Source organism: Rattus norvegicus, chromosome 4 (genome assembly GCF_021556685.1).
Source record: "Rattus norvegicus strain SHRSP/BbbUtx chromosome 4, alternate assembly SHRSP_T2T, whole genome shotgun sequence".
In the NCBI taxonomy this organism is placed as follows: Eukaryota; Metazoa; Chordata; class Mammalia; order Rodentia; family Muridae; genus Rattus; species Rattus norvegicus.
In genome coordinates, this window is record NC_141537.1 from 46,810,851 (window position 1) to 46,834,690 (window position 23,840).

At 37.1% G+C, this 23,840-nt stretch overlaps 1 protein-coding gene across 1 annotated transcript in view; it reads left to right on the forward strand.

Annotated features, from left to right (window-relative positions):
* Capza2 (capping actin protein of muscle Z-line subunit alpha 2) overlaps positions 1-23,840 on the forward strand; it is a 35,885-nt gene that overhangs the window by 6,096 nt on the left and 5,949 nt on the right. The window contains 7 exon segments of the mRNA NM_001009180.3: positions 4,817-4,880; positions 6,362-6,413; positions 10,397-10,460; positions 12,750-12,956; positions 13,689-13,768; positions 16,544-16,622; positions 18,986-19,057. Coding sequence (NP_001009180.1) covers positions 4,817-4,880; positions 6,362-6,413; positions 10,397-10,460; positions 12,750-12,956; positions 13,689-13,768; positions 16,544-16,622; positions 18,986-19,057 — 618 coding nt within the window.

Below are 23,840 nucleotides of genomic sequence, written 5' to 3' on the forward strand. Positions count from 1 at the left end.
CCGTTTTTGTTATTGTTGCTTATATCAATTGTGTTGTGCAGTTCCATACATGCATATATTGTGTTCTTGTTATCCCCACCCCAGTTGGTTTTTATTTCCCTCCTGTTGCTGCCAATTCCTCTTCCTCTTTGCAGATACCATTTCCTATTTTTGAGGCTTCTTTGTTGTCTCGTGTCCCACAGAGTTTAACTAGAGCCATCTGCATAACCTTGGGTTTAGAACTTTGTATTATAGCCTGGTATGCTCACCAGTGAGTACACAATTGAGTAGTATGCCTCCCTCTTTCAGAATCTGTTAAGTTTCCAGCAGTCCGGTAAGTAGTAGGTGGTAGGGACCCAGGAGCCACCTCTCCATCTGAAGCTGCTTGAGTTCATGATTGCCAGGGCTTTCTTGTGTTTAGAAGACAGCATTTTAAGCCCTTTTCCTATCTTGTAGCTCTTAGATTGCTTCCTCCCCACTTTCACAGCCCTCCTTTATTCTCAGTATCTTGTGCAGGCACGAGACTCTACATTTGTTTCCATTTACTGGAAAGTGAGACTTCTTTGATTAAGTCTGAGCGTAGTGTTTGTCTGGCTTTGAGTATAAACATATATTTAAAAGGCATTTGGGGTTATGTCACTTTAGCTGTACAATAGTGTAAGTTTCCACTAGGACTTCATACCTTCTTAGCCATGGGGTTTTGGCTGGATTTACAGTGCTAGTCATCTAGTGCTAGTGCTCTTCTGTGGAGTTAACCTCAAATAGAATTGGAAAGCAATTGGGCAAGGGCCATTACCCTTTTACTACTACAGTAATTTTTTTTTTTATTTGTACAAGTGTTTTGCTTGCATATCTGTGACTACCTCAGTATCTTAGCAAGATGGCACTTTTTGTCATTGTAACAGACACATTTTTGTTACTTCAGAAATACAAAGTAAAGTTCTTCTGAAATTTCACAAAGTCCTAAGTGGCACTGTTTTAGTTCTGCCATTCAGTTTGGATATAAGAGAAAGCTCGTGCTGTCTTTTGGTCACATAGTGCAATAATAATCCATCCATAGAACAAAAAAAAAATCACATTTGCTTTTACACTAAAATTAAAACTGACAAATTCTGAGGTGTGTACCTTTTCTTTAGAAGCAGCTAAACATTTTGAACATAAGTACTAATTTGTATTATATATATACATATATATAGTAGTATTTTAGTTTTGACAGGTCTATATGCAGCATGTGTCATACAAGAATGTTAAAAACTACTTTGAGTCTTAAGCTTATACAATAAAAGTTTATTTTTTGAACATGCAGTCTTCCATTGTTAGCATGGTCATGACTATGACTTTTGTTTTAATGCTTTCTAACAGCTCTTTACCTGGGAGGAGGCAGTTAAGACGGTTAACATAATCATAATAGATGGAATTGTAGGCTTAGCAAGTGAACCTAATAGTTAGATCCATTGCCTTTGCCTTAAAAGTATATGGTTTCCTCCCCCTACCCCTTTTTATTTTTAGGTTAACATATACATTTATTACTTTATGTTGCTGTGATAAACACTATGACCAAAAGAATAAGGAAGAGTTTCTTTTGGCTTATGATTTCAAAGGCTTAGAGACCATCCTGACAGGTCATTACAGGAAGCAGGGTGAGGTTATAAGTTCTCAAAGCCTGTCCGCAGTGATGTACTTCCCTCCCTCAAGGTCTTACCTCCTAAAGGTTCTATAACCCCCTAACCTGTGCCCCCAAATGGGGATCAAGTATTCAAGTACATGATCCTATGGGAGACATGCTTCAGACCACCACAGCATACAAATAATGGATTCTACCAAGGAGTTCTATATACATCTGTGTGGTTATACTTTGTTGTCATTCATTCCCCGTCCCCACTACCCTTCTCCATGCTGTCCTCTTTCCCAAAGATCTGGTTCCCTTTATTCCCAATTAGTAAGAATGTGAGACTTTTAAGCCTCCATAACCTTAAGAGCCAATTCCAATGTATCTCTGTATCCTTTTGGCTGTGTTTCCTTAGAAAACCCCAGCAAACAGTTACTGGAATTCCTTAGGTGTTGCTAAATTGAAGACTTAGGAACCAGCATCCATTATAAATTTCAAGTGTTCAATAAATGTTAGGTTCTATTAATTGTTTTGAAATATAATCCATCTAAGTAGACAGTATTTATGGACTATTTACTGAACCGAGTATGATCCTAGAGGCTGAGCCCAAAACAGATTTCATAGTAAAAACAGGTCTTAAAACAATTCTGAGTGTAAGGCAAAGAGGAATGAACAAGGCACAGAGATAGAGTAGAGAAGGATTTAGGCAATGCTGCTTGAAAAGGGGGTGCTTCAGTAGGAGGCACCTCAGCTAGGTCTCAGACAAGCAGAAAAGGTAAGAGTCAGCACCAGTTCTTTGGTCCTGTAACTCAGACTAGTTAGTATTCTCATATATATTCATTCATTCTCTCTCTCTCTCTCTCTCTCTCTCTCTCTCTCTCTCTCTCTCTCTCTCTCTCTCTCTCTCTCTGCCTGCATTCTCCTTCCCTTCTCCTATCTTCCTTTTGAAAGTGGTCATTACCTCCTCATCCACCCTCCTCGGGATACACGTTGTCCCTATTACTTCAGTGAATTGGGTCCCACAAAGATAAGCAGCTTTACCAGTAATCAAGTAGTTTCTATCCCTCAGATGCCCAGATGCTGAGGCCTCCTTAACGTCTCTCTCTATGATGGAATGTTTGTGGGCCCAGTTTTATGTAGTTCTTGGCAGGTAACACAGCTACTTGGGACTTCAAAAGTACAGTGACTGTGCTAGAGGACAGTGGCCCACAACATTCCACTCCTGGTTCTTACACCTTTCCCTTCCTCAGTGGTCTTTGAGCCTTGGAGGGAACGATGCAGATGTTCCGTTCAGACCTATGCATTCAACAGTAACTCTTAGCACTTTTGGATATTTATGAATCTCTGAAGTAAAAAAACACCAAGGGCAAAACCAGAATATAAAAATGAAGCTTTTCTGACCAAAACTGATAGCAGAATTGATTGATGGGTATAACTATTTAGAAGGAAATTTCACCGACACATCCTTCTTATATAATATGCCTTTTAATAGTATTCTTAAACATTTTTGAAGAAACCTAGTTTTCTTTTCAAAATGGGCATACAATAAAAGTACAGACTTTTAACATGTACAAAGTAATGAACTCACTACCAAATCTGGACATGCCATAGTTCCATCACCCTCACACTCCGTATTTTTTTTCTTTTCCTTATTTTTCTCTAGTCATTCCCTTTCCTACCCATTCCAGAACTCCTCTCCTTTGTTACCAAGTCTCCTCCCTTGAGACAGGACCATTCACAGTATTTACCTTTATGATGGTGCAAAGGTAGTCACACCCTTTTAGTTAGTGAAAACCCTTTTTCAGATTTTGAGTTTAGTTCTTATCCTGGGCTAGGAATATATGGTGTGATAGGCTTTTGAGACTGTGATCCTACCTTCCAATTAACCATGGAGACATTAAGCTGAACACTGGACACTAGTGCATGTATTGTGTGTGGCAAGTGTTGGAGCTTGATAGATAAAATGAATGAAATACTTTTGATTTAGCAATGTCTTTAACTAAAAATGGGTTTATTGGATGTGCAACCCTAATATTAGTTATAAAGCATATGTACTATGGTCGAAATGTTGTATGCAAAAAGTCTTAAAGAATATCACTAACCTTTTGAGTTTCTCTTTTCTTTCCAGTACAGTACTTTACAATTAATTCAAGTTGTTTCATGTATCAGTAGTTCCTTTTTATTGCTAAGTAATTACATTATATAGCTGAGTCACAGTTTATTTTTCCAGTGGCCTGTTTGTGGAAGTTTGGGTTGTAAATTATTTCCAGTTTTGAATAAGTTTTGGTGTGGAACTAAAGGAGTGTGTGTGCGTGTGTGTGTGTGTGTGTGTGTGTGTGTGTGTGTGTGTGTGTAATAATTTGGAATGATATTATTGTATTTTAAGGCATTTGCCTAACTATAAGAAGTGCTAAATATTTTCCACGTTAGTTGTACATTGTACAGCTTTACACTCCTGCAAGTATTGGAGGGTGCTGCACTTGTCATGAGCTTGGACCAACAATTTTCATATCTTAGCCTTTCTGTTTTGCACTGAGTGGTATTTCCTGATTTCTCTGTCAATATTCTGATGAAGAATACTGAGCGTACATTTTTGCATATGTATATGTCTTGTGCTTGCAGTATTTGGTGAAGTATGAAGTATCCATTCATGTAGTTTGCTCAGCTGTTTTTGTTGTTTTTTTTCTCTGTTAAGTTTTCAGAGTACTTTTGGTAGTTTTAAATGGGTTTGCTGGTAAAGTTTTGTATTTGGATAAAGTATTTGGGACCAGAAGCTCAGGGTCTTGTGTATTTTGGAATGCTTGCATGCACTGTACCTGGTTTTGAGTCAATCAGCTGCCATCATATAACTATTTAATTGCATCTTTTCTCATATATGGCCATTATGAACTTCTTTAGTTTAAAAGAAGTAAACTTGTGAGAAAATGTTTACGTGTAGACAGTTTTAAATTCTTGATTGTATTAATAAGTTAATCTTAGTATATGTGCTGCTGAAGCGAGCACTTAATAAGTTAATCTTAATCTTAAGTTTTATCTTCATTTAGTCTGTATAGTGTAAGTATATTAAAATGATTAAAACAGTAATAGCAAACGTGTTTGAGTGTAGAAATGTTAAATACTTTAAAATCATTTTCTGTAGAACTTTGAAATTAACGAAATATTGATTGGGGTTTTTGTCATTTTAGCAGAATGTGTAGTGTGATATTTATGTCTTCATTTCTGTCTTAGGTACGTATAGCAGCAAAATTCATCATTCATGCCCCTCCTGGAGAATTTAATGAGGTTTTTAATGGTAAGTCTTTAAACTACCTTTAAAACCATTCATTTATTTATTTCTTTATTTTTGTGGACATGTGTGCCATGACGTTTGTGTAAAGGTCAAAGGATAACTTTGCATGAGTTGGTTTTCACCTTCCACCATGAATTCTGAGGATCCAACTCAAATCGTCAGGCTATCCCCGGCCAAGTACCTTTACATCTGAGCCCTCTTGAGCTCCCATGATGTGTTTAATTCATAGCACTAAGACTTGATGTATTAATCCTTTCCCTTAAGAACCATCTTGTTTTATTTATTTTTAAGTAAATGAAAAGTACCAAAAGTTAGTAAACGTGGTAATATTTATCTGTTCCTTGCAAGAATGTAGGACAGAAAATGTTCCTGCCCCTTTGTGACAAACTGTTACCTGTTTAATTATGTTTTCTACGGAGCAAATTCATTTGAAATCAATGAATATATTGTTAAACTAAGAAGCATAGTCCTAAGTGTTTTCTGGAAGTTATATCAGACCATTTTTATGGTGCAGATTATCCTTAGTTCTTTAGAAAACTTATATCTGCCTGCAGCAGCTGTTTAAACTGACCTTTTTTTCACCTTAGTTCCCTCTTTTGTTACCTGACCAAAACCTTTTTTAAAAATACCGTGGCCGTAGTGCACATTTTTTTCTTTATGTATACGAATACACTGTGGCTGTGTTCAGACACACCAGACAGAAAATGCCATCGAATCCCATCACAGATGGTTGCGAGCTGTTGCTGTTCTGGATTCTCTAATGAAAGGCATGCTCGCACACGCACACACATACACACACACACACACACACACACACACACACACACAGCCTTACATTTAATGTGGCTTAAATAGCGCAGTGGTTGGGCTACTCCCAAGCTTCCATGTTGTTAATGCCTCCCCTTCAATACTTCTGAATCTGAATTATTACTTATTAAGATCTTTATTCCGGTTTTGCTACCATAGACCCAATGGTGACCTTGGGTCACTCTTCCCTGGCTCTTACATGATTGATACTCAGTCTTAACAGATCTCAAGCCTGCATCTTCTCTTCCGAGCAATGGCAATTCTGCTTCTTCTTCAGTTCCTCCTTGCCTATGAATCCTAAAGTCCTGCCTCTGTGTCCCTACCCAGCCATTGGCCACCGGCAACTTTATTTACCAACCAGATCCAGCTGGGGCCAGGGACTTTAAGTTTCTCATAGGTGGAGTCTTACAAAATTCCCAAATAACATTATACAGACAATAAACTAAATCCACAACAGTAAGCCACCATGTGGTTGCTGGAATTGAACTCAGGACCTCTAGAAGAGCAGTCAGTGCTCTTAACCACTGTCTTCGTGATGCATATTTATGGACAGTTTGGTCACTAGAAAATTTGATCGTGCTTGTATGGAAGGTATTAATTTCTAACTAAAACAAACTATGTTCCTTACAGTATTTAAACAGAAAAATAATAATATATAAAATAATATTGTTTTGCAGATGTTCGATTATTGCTTAATAATGATAATCTTCTCAGGGAAGGAGCAGCACAGTGAGTATTCTATGTTTCCATAGCTAAAGTTACTGGGAGAGAAAAGATGTGTAAAGGTGATAGTGAAACACTAATCCTTGACATAAGAGTTTCTGAAATACACTTAAAGTTTGTGTAACTGTATATATGAGAAATCACAGGGGTAGTTAGGGACAAGTGTGAGATGAAGTGCTCTTTTACGATTGCCACTGTCTTACATAGTTGCTGTCTTACATCACTCATATTCTTTGTATAGTTTCTCAAAACTAAATATTCATTTCATACCATTGGAACTCATGTCAAGGCATCTGAAATGCAGAGAGATACTTTAAACCAGTGATTGGCCTTAGAATTAATCTGGTTTGGTGTCTTTTGAAATACTTTTGAACAAAAAAAAAAAAAATTGAGATCAATTTTTCTTCTCCTTTGCTTTGAATTGTTTAAAATGTTCCAACTTGTGTACTGGCTCAGTGAATAAAGCATGTACCACATGAGCGTGAGGATCAGAGTTCAGATCCTGAACCCAAATAGCAGCCAAATGCTGCAACACACAGCTGTAATCGTAGTGCTCCTCTAGTGAAAAATAGGAGGTGAAGACTGTAAGTCCCAGAAGCTTTCAGGCCAGGTAGTGTGCTTTACTCAGCTCTGGTCAAAAACCCTACCTGAATTCAGATAAAGAGCAAAGACTGGCACCTCCAGTTGTAATCTGACCTCTGCATATCACTCACATACAGAAGTATGTATGTGTGTGTACACACATACACACACACACACACACCACATCACACACGTTTTCAAATCTCAACTTGAATTTTCCCTCAAAATAAGTGATTGTCACTCGCTGTAATAAAGCTGTCCACACCTTGGATAGCCTATGTTTAGGAGGCATTGCAAAAAACGGAGTCCCCATTACCAGTTCTCCAGAATAAATGGATAACCATTAATATGGGTCCTCTTCAGTTGCTTTTCATACTGAGTTTCTATGATGAATTTCTACCTCTTTCCTAGATGTGTACCTTTCCTCCTTTGTTTTACCCTTAGACTGTGGCTGCATCTTTTCTAATCTCTCTCTTTCCCTGGAAAAAGGGCTGGCATTATTCTTTAGAATGGATTGAATTGATGCATCTTTACTAAAAGCCAAAACTTCAGTATGATTCAAAGTCAAGTCAGACTCACTAAGAGCCTGTAGTATAGAATCTAGAACACTAAAATATCTCCAAATCCTCTCTTAGTCAGCAGCCAAAAGAAATCAGTTAGGAAATCAGTAACCCTCTTAGAATTTTTTTTTTTCATCTGATTCAGACATGTCCAGTATCAGGCCACATGATACAAAATAGAATACCAGAGACATATGAAAGGCCTTCAGAATCCAAAGACAGAACACTTTAATTTCTATTTTGAAACAAAAATGAGGTTTATTTTCTTTTATTGTGTATGTGTGTTTGTATGCATTTGGGTATGTGCTTGTGAGTGCTGGTATTTACAGAAGGCAGGAGAGGGTATTGAATCTTCTGGAAATGGTGGTTGTAAGCTATCCAGCATGGGTGTTTTAACCTGAACTTGGATCCATTGCAAGTGCAGTGTGTGCTCATAACCACTGAACCATCTCACTAACCAACCCCTCTGGCTGATTCTTAAATGCCGAGTAATCTACTTCTCTTAGAAGGGACTTTGGAAGCCATTTAATGCAAACTTGGTTTTATAAGGTAAATGATAGGATTGGAGCAAAACTCACCGTATTCTGGCTGCTCCATTATTGAGTATGTTTTGCACTGTTTAAAGATAAATGAAGGTTGGTGCTATGAGCAATAATGGCTTGGGTCCACCTAGATTGCTATTTTTAAGTATTTACATTTTTTAATTGCAGCTTTTACTAGAAAAAATGAATACTATTCATTTCAATTTATGAATAAAACCTTTGAAGTAAATAATTTAAGGGTGAGTGTATTAGTTACTTTTGCATTGCTGTGATAAAATACCCGATATAAGCAACTTAAGGGGGAAAAGATTTAGTTTAGCTCATGGTTTTGGAGAGTTCTAATAATAATGGCGAGAAAATAATAGCGACAAGAGCAAGTGGCCCAAGTTGTGAGAATCAGGAAGCAAGACCAGAGGCCAGAGATGAGTATAACTTTGAAAGCCATGCCCCAGTGACCTCCTTTCACCAGCAGACCTCACTTCCTCAGACTTCCACAGCCTCTCACAGTAGCCATACCAGATGTGAAACGTGACCTTTTTGTGGGCAATGCAAATACAAATTCCTGACAGAATAACCACATTGAGGTTATTCTTAGGAAAATTACTTGATGTGTTGCAAGTAATTTCTATTCTGCCTTCCTGTCTGTGTCTCTGTCCATAAACATCCATTTTGAAAATGCTATGCTGGGAATTTCGAGAGGTAGTGATTTGATTTTTACATTGGTGTCTTTATACTTACTATTATTATTGTAGTAGTTATAGTCTTAAAGTGTAAAACTCTATCCTGTTAAGTGGAAAACATTTTCTAGATATCATAGAATGGTATCAATTTAATAGAACACAATTTGGTTCTGTGTATGTGTCATACCTTGGGTCTTTGCTACACACATATTACATAGTTACCTCATAGATATATTATTCATCACTCATTAGACTAGAGAAGTCTTGAGTCTGTCTCGTCACTATTAGCTGAGTTTCTGCTGTGGGCTTTTATGATGATAGTTTTGCCACTTTCGGTTTTTAATCATCAACATGCTTCATTGTATATACTACTGCCATATTAATCTTTAGAGGCATTTCTATAACTGCTTAGCCTCTCTAAATAGTTGTTCTGTCTTTAAGACCATTTGGGGTTTGGTGAGATGGCTTAGTAGGTAATGGTGCTTGCTCCCCAGCAATGCACACCTAATGACTTGAGAGTTCAGTCTCCTGAACCTGTGTACAGGTGGAAGGAGAGGACCAGCTCCATGAAGTTGTCCTCTGACCCCCACACATACAGCCTGACAAACCTTCCCTCATCATCACATACAAGCACAATGATAATAAATAAACAATTTTAAAAATCTAGTGCAACTCAGTAAATACCGATGAGCAACTGCTTGGTTTTTCCTGTGACTTTGGACCACTTCTATGGTTCTTCTAATTAAAACATTCTTTTTACCCCATTATCCTGCTCCCCTCCCAATCCTCTCTCTTCTGAATGTGTGTTGATGTATGTATTTAAATATGTGCATGTGAGGAAGCCTGAGATTGGCATGGGTTCTTTGTCTCTCTTGCTCTCTAGCTTATGTTTTGAGTCAGGGGGTTGCACTGACTGAAGCTCACACTTTTGTTAGACTTGCTGCCCGCTTAACCCCTGGGGTTAGCCCATTTCTGTCCTTAGCATTGGGATTACAGAAATGCTCTGTCTTTTACTAGGTTCCTAGAGACCTACCTGAATGTAGGTCTTCATGCATGTGCAGTAAACATTTACCCATTAGGCCATCTTCCTGAACCATCTCCCACTTTCTAGAAGACCAAGCCTACTTAATTTCTTAGCATCACATTCATGAAATTATTCTAGAGTTTTCTTTTGCCTGAATAGTATAATTCCTCGAAAATGTGTTAGTAACTCTTGGATCTTATTTTCTATTTTTTTGCTACTACTTGATGCTCTCTTTAGGTATTCTCATGTGTTCAACTAAAAGACCTTTGGCAATAAGAACTGCTTGAGTATCCAAGTACCTGGTTGTTTACTAATTTCTTGAATAATTGTATATATACATTATATATTTATAATCGCTGCTTTCAGGTTCTTCTATAAGAGGCCATATATTTACTGGTTATGTTTTATTTTGCCAAGTTAAAAGCTGCATATCACTACTTGGTTTTTAAACAGCCATATCTGTATTCTAACTATAGTTAATAAAAGATAGGTAAATTAATTGCAGTTTTATCAACTACAACATATATAGTATAGATTAACTGGCAGGTGATTATTTAAAGCATTACTACAGTTTTAAGTAATTGGCCTTTTTCTTTTTTAGTGCATTTGCACAGTATAACCTGGACCAGTTTACACCAGTAAAAATTGAAGGCTATGAAGATCAGGTATGTTTCATAAAACACCAAATCACACTGCTCTTTGTTTTGTTTATAAAAACTTATCCTGGAAGAATTATGAGATGGTGTAACATTACTCATTTTAATTGAAGGCATTTAATGGCAAAATAATTAAAATGGTCATTTTTATTTTTGGAAGTAGTATTATCAGAAAGTCAGTTATAGCCCTAAGCAGGTGTACTGGTTCTAATGACCTCTTTTGGCCTCCATGGGCCGCTGCATTCACATGAACAGGCAGGGGTACTCATACATACACATAATTGCACACTTGTTATTGTTTCATTTCTCCAGAGATTGAATAGGTTACCATTACAAACAGTATTATATCAAATGTCTTTATATTCCTGGTAACATTGACAATGGTTTTCTTTAGATAAATCCTTAGAAGAAAATTTGCTGCATTAATGAAAACATCTTTTAAAAATGTTTAATGGCTGCTAAAGTTATTTTAACAGATTAGCTTAAAAACTTAGTTAATACTTAAAACCAAAAACTTCCTTAGAGAGTGGTGTACACTAACTTTACACATGAGCATATGTTTAAAAGCTAAAGATGGTAACAAGAGCCAGTGGGCTGGTTCCTCGGTAAAGGCACTTGCTGTGCAAACCCGGTGACCTGATTTTGATCCCTGGAACCCACAGTAGAAGAAATAACCTGACTCTGAGAAGCTGTCTTCTGTACCATTGGCTATGTCTAAAGTAAATTTTTAAAGTTATCTGTTGTAAATAAAAACAATGATAAGAAAAAAAAAAAAAACAATGATAAGGATTTACAACAAAACTTCACCATTTTTTAATGGTGCTTTCTCCTCCGGAAAAGACTTATAAACACTTGTAAATAAAGAGATGACATATCAGTAATAGATTTGTGGATTAAATTATACTATTAACATCCTGGGATATTATGCAACTAGTAAAGAAAATAGTGAGAGATTGCTAGTAGAGGGTTTCCATAGATGTTTATGTATAGAAAATGTCAAGTATGTGTGGATTAAGAAGAGAGCAGAGCCTGTTTTAGCCAAAAGGCAAAGCTTTCTTCAGGGTACAAACTGCTGGTTTGTCCCCAAGTGAAGGAGATGTAGCACTGCCACAAAGGAGCTTGGGGTCTTATAGGGTACTTTTAGTTGGGCAGAGTGGCAAGAGAGCATTAAGGAGAAGGAGCTGCATATAGTTTGCCTGGGGTCGTGGTCAGGGGTCCTCTGGCTGTTAGGATAGCAGAAGGCTATAGTCAAGGTCTGTTAAGATAAGAGGTTAGTGGACTTCCAAGTAGTAGAGAACATTCAACTTCCATTTCCCCAATGAGGTGGGGTCACACATTGTCATCCATCTTGGTGCCTTACATGATTACATGTTGGGCCAAAGCTCTGGGCCAACCCAGCAAATTCATAAAGATGTATATGTTTGTATAATTTTATCATTTTTGAAAACAATGACCCACAAACCATGTATGTGTGAGGATAAATAGATAGGTGTGCATATTTATCTAATGTGGCATTTTATTACCAAAACATTTTTACAAAGTTAATTGTTATGTTGTCAGCACGATTTATACCAGAAGGATGGGTAAGTCTTGTAGGTCAGCATTTACTAGCTAGGACAGCTACAGGAGAAAAGGGTTTTTGTTTTTAAGTAAGATACAAAATAAAAGGCTTATTCATATATTAAATGTATATAAATACATAAGTTATGTTTTACATTTTTGGAAGTTAGTAGTAGTGATTAGTTTTTAAGAAACGAGCACATTTGGGGAACAGAAAGACTGAGCGCCACACAGGGCTAAAGGGCTGCCTCACTGATTAAACTATTGATTGATAAGGCCTCAGGTTTTAAGGATTAAACCATCAGATTGATAAGGCCTCGGTTCTTAAGGATTCTTGGCTGCCATCAGAAATAGTAAACTGCCTCTTTGAGTGGGTAGGTAGATCGATAAATGGAGGTCATCTCCAACACTTTCCCCACTCAGTATCCAAAAATCGTTTGGAAAGATATGTTAATGTATACTAAGAGAGAATACCCTCAGTATCCTTGTGCCTACTCTCCCCCACCCCCCAACCTGTAGCTGAGGACCAAACCCAGGGCCTTGTGCTTGCCAGGCAAGCATTCTACCACTGAGCTAAATCCCCAACCCTGTGCCTACTCTTTTAAAATATATTTTCACAGTATAATTTAAGCAATTGTTTCAGTGTAATTGTACAGTTTCAGAAAGGGTCTTAAAGCAAATATTTATTACTGTGTGTTCATGTTAATATTTTTTCCTAAATTTATTTGAAAATTGAAGGTCTTGATAACAGAACATGGAGACTTGGGAAATGGAAAATTTTTGGATCCAAAAAACAGAATCTGTTTCAAATTTGATCATTTAAGAAAAGAAGCAACTGATCCAAGGCCCTATGAAGCAGAAAATGCCATTGAATCCTGGAGAACTTCAGTAGAAACTGCACTGCGAGCTTATGTAAAAGAGCATTATCCCAATGGGGTCTGCACTGTGAGTCGTCAGTGGGCTGTTCTTCCCTGTTGTTTCTTATACAGATGTGCCAGTTTATAGAATTCCTTGAAATAATAGAAGTATATAGAACTAACAGCTTATAGCTTCTAACTTTTTTCTTTCAAGAATGTTTATCTTTCTAAATAAAATTTATTATGATAGCCCCAAACGGTAAACTAATTGTATGTTAAGTTAAATTCAGATAGACACTGGATTAAAGGATATGATGGTGCTCTCTTTAGTCATCTTTCCATGTTCAGCTTAAATTAACTTTTATTTAGTTACAGAAATCTTAAGAGAATCATTTCAGTTTATACCTTAATTTCCTGTTGTTTTAATGTTATTTGTTCATTGATTTAACTTTTTTTTTTCAGAATGAAATATAATAGTATAACTAAATGGGTTTGTTTTTTAATTTTCCTAAGATTGTAACCAGATAGGCTCTTCAGCATCTGAGTTTGGTCTTCTCCAGAGCCATAGTGAGCTTTCAAAATGCACATGAGATCCTGAAAAAGCCTCTGCTTGGAATCTTTCAGAGGCTTAGGGTAGAATCCAGGCATCTGAGAGAGATTTGTGAAGCCATGTGGCCTTGGTTCTGTTTACCTGTCCAACCTAAAATTACCATACATCATAGTTATGCCCACTTTCTGTGGTATCTTATAGATACTTAAAGGGGGACATTGTTTGGCCTTAACTAAACTCACTGTTGTTCTTGTTTTCTTTGCCAATAAGGTGTATGGCAAAAAAGTAGATGGGCAGCAAACCATTATTGCATGCATCGAAAGCCATCAGTTTCAAGCAAAAAACTTTTGGTAAGTTAAAGTTTTTGTTCACTTAATTTTAACAATGTTTATAGTCCATATAACTTAGACTGTACCTTCTGTGTGACTGTGTGACTAAGAGCAATGTAAACTTGATAAATAAAACTGCTGTCCTTTGAGAATTTGAAAGATACTTGCTTCATAATGATGATCTGAGTCATTAGAGTGCAGTAAAGCCTTTGACACTCACCAGAGAGTGTAGGAGAGCAGAGTGATTGGGAAGGGAACTGGCAGCAACTTAAGCAAGTGTGTGCGCTTGCAAACAGACCAGGTAGCACCCCATCTGCTCATTCTGAAAATGGGGTGTTCTTGTGTCTTACTCAAGAGAGGGGGACAGAAGCAGTTTAAAAAAAAAAAATAACTAAGAACCAGGAGTCTTCTTTAAATTTGGGAACTTTAGGTTAGTGGATTTTTTTCTAGATAGTGTTCTTTTGGACAGTGTGAGAAGGTAGAATTACAGTCATGCTTTGTAACTGCATATATAATAGTTATTTGTACAAAAATCTGCCTTCCCCATGGTGATATATCAGGTGTTTAGAACATTGCTGAACTTTATTCTGAATTTGTATATCATAAAATTCTAAGGTTCTCTAAGATGTTTATTAGTTTAAACTGAAAGTTTGGGCCACCAACTTTCACACATGATGGATATCAGTAAAAATGATGAAAATGTTTAGATTTAATGTTTTGACTCACTAAGTTGTTTACGGTATTCTTGAGAGTAAAGTTACTAGTGTCAGTAACCCCAGTTAGACCAGTTTAGGCTCTAACCAAGGCTGTTCACTACTTTGTCATGTCAGAAATCAATGCCAGGTTATACAAAAAGCTAACCAAAAATATTTGGTGGAATGCAGATCCGTCATCCATATCTAAACATAGGCCTAAATGACAGACTACAGCTTCTTAAAGATAGTGACCTTACAGGTTAGTTTCCTTATCTTATCTGTATAATCCTAAACCAAGAAATCTTTGGAAATTATTTATATATTTGTACCAGGAAATAATAATAAATCAACAGTTGAGCTTGACCTATTAAAGAGAAAATTTAACTAAGTTTTACTTATAAATCTTTGGGGAGACTTATTACTAGCTTTCAAAAATAAAACTCCCTGGAGTTTTACTGCATATTAAATGAATTAAATCTCTTGAGTTTTCTATTCTCACTTCACTTTACATACTGACTCCTTTTGTAAGCCACCACTGTGGATGCTATATATTTGGAGCTCAAAATGTTTTTCATTTTGTAAAAACAAATAAATTTTAGGCTGGGCTTGGTAGTGGACAACTATAATTCCAGCACTCAGGAGACCAAGTAGAATGATTGCAAGATTGCAGCCTCCCACAGCTCAAAGACAAACAGAAATAAAATAAAAACAGAAGAGAAGGCTAGTCTTAAGCATTTCTTACACTTCACTTTAAACCATCACTTCTAGTTCTTCATGTCTGGCACTATTAGCAGCTTATTAAATATTAGTTGAAGAAACATATTTGCAATTACAGAATTAATATGAAAGAGAGATATAGAATATCCATGAACACTAGAACATGTTGATCATTTACTCTATTGAGCAAAGGGTGTATTTACTTAGTATAGTAATGCCGTTTTGAAGAACGTTTTGAACCTCTCAACTTGAGGTGAGTTGGAATTTATTTTTTTCTTTATAGTCAATAGCAATGCATATGTGTATATGTATACACATATATATATATATATATACATATATATATTCCCAGAGTAATGCATGTATTTAGGACTCAGTATTTTCTTGGTGTAATGCCTAAGTAAAAGAATACTTTTTTTTTTGGAAATGTAAAACAAAAAAGATAAGATTTAGATTACTTTTCCAGCCAAGCTTCTGTGAATTCAAAGACATGTTATTCATCAAATTATCTTGCATTTCCTTAATAGTTTTCAAATGATGCGTGTTGACTATGGGTATGAGGATTTTGTCATTATACAAAAGTTTGTTTTCCACCAGAGGGCCTTGGTGCACTCTCAGAGCTGGGGATGTGGACACTGGTGGTGGGCCCTCAGAATACTTGGTGAACTCTGAATCAGTGAGACACAGTGTCTCAAAAAACAGGGTGGATGCCTCCTAGGTTCAACACCTGAAGTTGACCTCTTATCCCCTGAATACATGTGTGCTCTCCCTACTCAACCATACAAAAAGAAGTAGCTAGAGCCTCCAGATGTACGGCATACACCGTTAAGCCAACAACTTGAGAGTCAGAGGCAGGGGAATTTCTGTGAGTTTGAGGCTAACCTAGTCACATAGTTCCCGGATAGCCAGACCCTGTCTCAGGTGTATGTGATGGGAAAGTGCTTTAGGGCCAGTGAGATGATGATTCAGCAGGTAAAGCCACCTGCTTGCTTAGTCTGATGCTCTACATGGGTTTTTTGGAACCCACATAATAGAAAGCAACTCTTACAGGTTGTCCTCTGACCTCCACATGCATGAGATGGCATGTGGATACACACAAATATAAATACATACATAAGTAATTATTAAGACAGTTCTTATATTACTTAGTTTTGGCTTGTGTTCTAAGAATTATATTCATTATGTATGTTTTACTTGGGTAAAATTTTAATGTGTCTTACAACTAAACTTTGAATCTCTTAAATATTTCAGTGGTCATAAAATCTGTGCCCAACATCTTTCTTCTGTCCTCTTTTACACTGCAGCATTAAATTTAAACCTGAAGCAATATTGATTCAAATTATTTTCCCTACCCTTATTTACAGCTGCTGTTTTTATTTTTAAGGAATGGTCGTTGGAGGTCAGAGTGGAAGTTTACAGTCACTCCTTCCACCACCCAGGTGGTTGGCATTTTGAAAATTCAGGTATGAAGAAGATGCTATTTACTGATCTCTAGATGGTTCTGGACTAACACATAATTAAGCAGCTTATACTTTCATAGTACGTCATGACCTTTCTAGATTTTCTTTTAGGGCAATGGGAAAAACAATTAGTGCTCTTTTTAAGTCTTTTAATAACCTGACACTTCATTCCCTAGTCTTTAAAAGTCCACGAGAATAGCTGACAGTTTAGTTTCTAAAACAGAGCTAAAATTAGATGCTGCCATTTGGTCTCTTCTTCATACAGTTTGTTCAACTAAGCATTTGAGTTGAATGTGCTGTTCTCTGATCTGAAATAGGTGGAGTTGAGTGAAACAATTATATACACATCTTAGCTATATTACATGTCGCTTTTTTTTTTAAGAATTTTTTAAATTTATTTTACGCATATGAGTACACTGTCGCTGTTTTCAGACACACCAGAAGAGGCCATCAGATCTCATTACAGATGGTTGTGAGCCACCATGTGGTTGCTGGGAATTGAACTCAGGACCTCTGGAAGAGCAGTCAGTGCTCTTAACCACTGAGCCATCTCTCCAGCCCTACATGTGGCTTTTAAATAACTCCTTCTATGAATGAAATGCACTAGAATTGAACTCTTTGGTTCTTTTTAATGTAAATTCCAATATTTACAGAGAACATTTGATTTAAGTAAGTGCTTGTTTGAATCCTAATATACTACATCAGTCAAAGGAGTGTACTGGCTAATCTTTGGGTTCACTCATTACAGAATCACCCATTGTAAAAATTATTGTGTGCTAAAAGCTCTAAAGGATTAAAAGTGAACCAGTGCCGAAGCTATGTCATCTAGCTTTGGTATACTTTCTACTTTTATATTCTATTACCTGTTCATTTAGGAACCCAAGACTAGAAGTTGAGAGCATGGAGTTTGAAATCAGGTTTCATGGGTTTGAATTCTAGCCAGTTATTGTTTGTGTGATTTCAGGAAGTTTGATCTCCTGCTTATTTCTTTATCTATTATCTGTAAAACTGTTGAAAATATTTTAGATTATTTGAGAATTACTTCATGAGTAGAATAGTTACAGCAAGACCCAGAGGATTCAGTGAATGATAGCCGTGTGGTATCAATGTCTTCCCCTTTAGTCTGGCCTCAGTAGCATTGATCTGCACAGTTACATCTCTTTCTGAAATGGTGCCCCTGCTTAGACCACTTTGTCCTGGTTCTACCTTAGGGGCCTCGCACTTTTGCAACTTGAATTTGTCAAACTAGTTTATTCCCTCACTTTTCTGTTGCTGTGTAAAGAACTCATGACCAAGGAAGGCAGATTATAGATGAAAACGTTTATCTGGGCTTATAGTTTCCAAGGGTTGGCCATCGTGGACAAGCATAGCAGCAAGCAGGCAGTCATGAGGCTAGTATATACGAGCTTACATCCTAATTCATCAGCACAGGCGCTAACTAGGAATGGTGAAGGCTATTAAAACTTCAAAGGATCTCCCCAGTGACACAGTTCTTCCAACAAGGCTACACCTCTTTTTTTTTTTTTGGAACTGGGGACCGAACCCAGGGCCTTGCCCTGGCTAGGCAAGCGCTCTACCGCTGAGCTAAATCCCCAACCCCAAGGCCACACCTCTTAATCTTTCCCAAAAAGTTTCACCAACTAGGGTTTAGGCATTCAAATATATTGTACTATTAAGACTGTTCTATCCAAGCCACCACTGTGTTCCATAGTATATTTTTCACATTGCCTTTACCATAGATAATTTAAAATTTTAAATCTGAATTTGTCACTATCAAGTTTAACATCTTTTTGTGGTCCAAACCAGAAATATTTGCATGACATGCAAGGCCCAAGAATACCTATGTATTTATTTCTGCAACTATTTCATTCTTCCTGCTATCTATGCAGTGCAGCTATAAATATCACAGTCCTTCACGTCTTTTTAAAAGTTTGTATCTATAATATTATATATAGATACATATATATACGTGTATATATATATCAATGTAATATTTATAGTAATGAGTCACTTAATATTTGTTCAGTAAATTCATTTCTAAGTTTTGGGGAAATAGTGGAAATGTACAAAGAAGCAATGTTGGGAGGAGAATATTAGATCAGTTTTAGACAACTCAGGTTTGGACATCAGTAGAACGACTATGAGGTAAAATATCTAACAGCGACAATTGCTGTGTTTGTGAAGATACAGTGCAGGCATCTATAGGAACTCTAGACTTAGGCTGCTAGAGTCTCAAAGGTCTAGAAGGCCTAGAGCTTACCAGAAAGTCTGAGCTCAAGATGAAATTAGTAATGTTTGTTGGTGTAAGAGATGGTACCCTGGAAACATTCCTGGAATGTCCTTGCTTTATTTTCTTTCTCTAACAGGTTCATTATTATGAAGATGGTAATGTTCAGCTAGTGAGTCATAAAGATATACAAGATTCCCTCACAGTATCTGTAAGTAATTAGTTCCTCAATGAACATAAAGTAATAATATTTTTGTAAAACAGGAACTTTACAATTGACTTTTAGTGACATTTTTCCTTCTGATTGAAGAGTTTTCAAGTAGGTAAGAAATTGCAATTCTGTGCATTTGGGCAGCTTTAATTGGTAGTTCACTCTTCAGTTTCTGTCTGCTCTCTGAGCTGACCCTGTGCCATGGCTCTCTGTACCCAGATCCCACTGGGAGAGAGCAGACACACATGAGAGCACAGGTGAAATCACCACTTCTTCTCAGAGGGACCCGTCTAGATCCCTCAGAACACAAGAACTGAGGAGCAGTCTGGGACAGGATCCTTCTAGTTTCCATCAGCTCCCTGAGTTGACCCAGTGCCACAGTTCTCTGTACCTGAATCCTGCCAGGAGAGAGCTGGTCTCCTAGGAGTGCTGACACAGACTTATAGAAGGGTGAAGCCACTAGCATAGACAGCAAGATCAGCTAACACTAGAGATAATCAGATAGCGAGAGGCAAATATAACTACCTAAGCAACAGAAACCAAGGTCATTTGGCATCATCAGAACCCAGTTCTCCCACCACAGTAAGTCCTGGATATCCCAACACACCAGAAAAGCAAGATTCAGATTTAAAGTCACATCTCATGATGATGTCAGATAAATTTAAGAAGGATATAAATAAACTCCCTTTAAGAAATACAGGACAACACGGGTAAATAGGAAGAAGCCCTTAAAGAGAAAACACAAAAGTCCCTTAAAGAATTATAGGAAAACACAACCAAACAGGTGAAGGAATTGAACAAAACTATCTAGAATCTAAAACTGTAAATAAAAACAATAAAGAAATCCCAAAGGGAAGACCACCCTGGAGATAGAAAACCTAGGAAAGACATCAGGAGTCATAGATGCAAGCATCACCAACAGAATACAAGAAATGAAGAGAGAATCTCAGAGGCAGAAGATACCATAGAAAACATTTGACACAACCTTCAAAGAAAATGCAAAAAGCTCCTAACCCAAAACATCCAGGAAACTCCGGACACCATGAGAAGATCAAACCTAAGAATAATAGGTATAGAAGAGAGAGAAGATTCCCAACTTGAGGGGCCAGTAAATATCTTCAACAAAATTACAGAAGAAAACTTCCTAACCTAAAGAAAATGATGCCCATAATTCCAGAACTCCAAATAGATTGGACCAGAAAAGAAATTCCTCCCATCACATATTTATAGAACATTTCATCCTAAAACAAGAATATACCTTCTTAGCACATCATGGTACCTTCTTCAAAATTGACCACATAATCGGTCACAAAACAGGCTTCAACAGATAAAGATGGAAATAATCCCATGAATCCTATCAGATCATTATGAACTAAGACGTCTTCAATAACAACAAAAACATTAAGAAGCCCCTTACACATGGAAGCTGAGCAACACTCTACTCAAAAATAAGTTGGTCAAGGAAGAAATAAAGAAATTAAAAACTTTAGAATTTAATGAAAATGAAGGCACAACATATCCAAACTTAACGGGACACAATGAAAGCTGTGCTAAGAGGAAAACTCATAGCTCTGAGTGCCTGCAGAAAGAAACAGGAGAGAGCATACACTAGCAGCTTGACAGCACACCTAAAAGCTCTAAAAGAAGGAAATTCACCTATGTGGAGTAGACAGCAGGAAATAGTCAAAATCAGGGCTGAAATCGACCAAGTAGAAGCAAAAAGGACTATACAAAGAATCAAAAAAACCAGGAGCTAGTTCTTTGAGGAAAATCAACAAGATAGATAAACTCTTAGCTAGACTAACCAGAGGGCACAGAGACAGTATCCAAATTAACACAATCAAAAATGAAAAAGGAGACATGACAACAGAAACCGAGGAAATTCAAAAAATCATCAGATACTACTACAAAAGCCTATACTCAACAAAACTGGAAAATCTGCGTGAAATGGACAATTTTCTAGACAAATACCAGGTACCAAGGTTAAATCAGGATCAGATAAACCATCTAAACAGTCCCATAACCCCTAAAGAAGTAGAAGCAGACATTAATTCTCCCAAACAAAAAAATTCAGGACCTGATGTGTTTAGTGTAGAAGATCTAATACAAGTACTCTTCAAACTATTCCACAAAATAGAAACAGAAGAAACACTACCAAATTCGTTCTATGAAGCCACAATTATGCTTATACCTAAACCACGCAAAGACCCAACAAAGAAAGAGAACTTCAGACCATTTCCCTTAGGAATATTGATGCAAAAAGAATCAATAAAATTCTCCCAAACTGGTGTGTGAATCCAGGAACACACCAAACCAGTCATCCATCATGTTCAAAGTAGGCTTCATCCTAGGGATGCAGGGATGGTTCAATATATGGAAATTCATCAACATAATCCACTATATAAACAAACTTAAAAAAACAAACTCACACATGATCATCTCATCTCATTAGATGCTGAGAAAGCATTTGACAAAATTCAACACCCCTTCATGGTAAAAATCTTGGAAAGATCAGGAATTCAAGGCCCATACTTAAACATAGTAAAAGCAATAAACAACATCAAACTAAATGGAGAGAAACTTGAACCAATCACACTAAAATCAAGAACTAGACAAGACTGCCCACTCTCTCCCTACCTATTAAATATGGTACTCAGAGCCATAGCCTGAGTAATTTATACAACAAAAGGAAGTCAAGGGATACAAATTTGAAAGGAAGAAATCAAAATATCATTATTTGCATATGTTATGATAGTATACTTAAGTGACCTCAAATATTCTCCCAGAGAACTCCTTCCTCTGATAAACAACTTCAGCAAAGTGGCTAGATATAAAATTAACTCAAACAAATCAGTAGCTTCCCTCTACTCAAAGGATACACAGGCTGAGAAAGAAATTAGGGAAATATCACCCTTCATAATAGTCCCAAATAATATACCTTGGGGTGAATCTAAGGAAGCAAGTGAAAGGTCTGTATGACAAGAACCTCGTCTCTGAAGAAAGATGGAAAGACCTCCCATGCTCATGGATTGACAGGATTACTCTAGTAAAAATGGCCATTTTGCCGAAAGCAATCTACAGATTCAGTGCATTCGCCATCAAAATTCCAACTCAGTTCTTCCCAGAGTTAGAAAGAGTGAGCACTTTTCAAATTCATTTGGAATAACAAAAAAACCCAAGATATTGAAAATTATCCTGAAGGATAAACTTCTGGAGGAATCCTCATCCCTAATTTCCAGGTGTAGTATAGAGCCATAGTGATAAAAGCTGTATGGTATTGGTATAGAGACAGGCAAGTAGATAAATGGAATAGAGTTGAGTTCCCAGAAATGAAACCACACACCTATGGTCACTTGACAAAATTCAACACCCCTTCATGGTAAAAATCTTGGAAAGATCGGGAATTCAAGGCCCATACCTAAACATAGGCCTATACCTAAACTTTGACAAAGGATCTGATACCATCCAGTGGAAAAAAGACAGCATTTTCAACAAATGGTGCTGGAGGTCAGCATGTAGAAGAATGTAAATCAGTTCATTCTTTTTGCCTTGTACAAAGCTCAAGTCCAAGTGGATCAAGGACCTCCACATCAAACCAGATACACAGATACACTGAAACTAATAGAAAGAGTATGGGGAAGAGCCATGGGCACAGGTGAAAATTCCCTGAATAGAACACCAATGGCTTATGTTCTAAGATCAAGAAACAACAAATGGGACCTCATAAAATTGCAAAGCTTCTCTGAGGCAAAGGACACTTTCATTAGGACAAAACAGCAACCAACAGATTGGGAAAAGATCTTTACCAATCCTACATCTGATAGAGGGCTAATATCCAATATATACAAAGAACTCAAGAAATTAGACTCCAGATAATCAAATAACCCTATTAAAAAATGTGGTACAGATCTAAACAAAGAATTCTCAGTTGAGGAATATTGAATGGCCAAGAAGTACCTAAGGAAATGTTCAACATCCTTAGTCATCAGGAAAATGCAAATCAAAACAACCCTGAGATTCCATATCACACCACTCAGAATGGCTAAGATTAAAAACTCAGGTAACAACAGATGCAGGTGAGGATGTGGAGAAAGTGGAACTCTCCTCTTGCTGGTGGGATTGCAAGCTGATACAACCACTCTGGAAATCATTCTTGATGTTCCTCAGAAAATTGGACATAGCACTACCTGAGGACCCAGATATACCACTTCTGGGCATATACTCAAAAGATGCTCCAACATATAACAAGGACACATGATCCACTGTGTTCATAGCAGCCTTAAAATAGCCAGAATCGGAAAAACCCAGATGTCCTTCAACAAAGGAATGGATATAGAAAATGTGGTAAATTTACACAGTGGTGTACTACTCAGCTATCAAAAACAATGACTTCATGAAATTCTTAGGCAAATGGATGGAACTAGAAAGTATCATCCTGAGGTAGGTAACCCAATCACAAAGGAACACACATGGTATGCACTCATGATAAGTGAATACTAGCCCCAAAACTCAGAATACCATAGATACAATTCACAAACCACATGAAGCTCAAGAAGAAGGAAGACAAAGTGTGGTTGCTTCAGTCCTCTTGGAAGGGTTAAAATACTCACATAAGAAAATATGGGGACAAAGTATAGAGCAGCGAGTGAAGGAAAGGCCATCCAGAGACTTCCCCACCTGGGGATTCATCCCAAATAAAATCACCAAACCCAGACAATTATGTGGATGTCAAGAAGTGCATGCTGACAGGAGCCTTATATAGCTGTTTCCTGAGAGGCTGTGC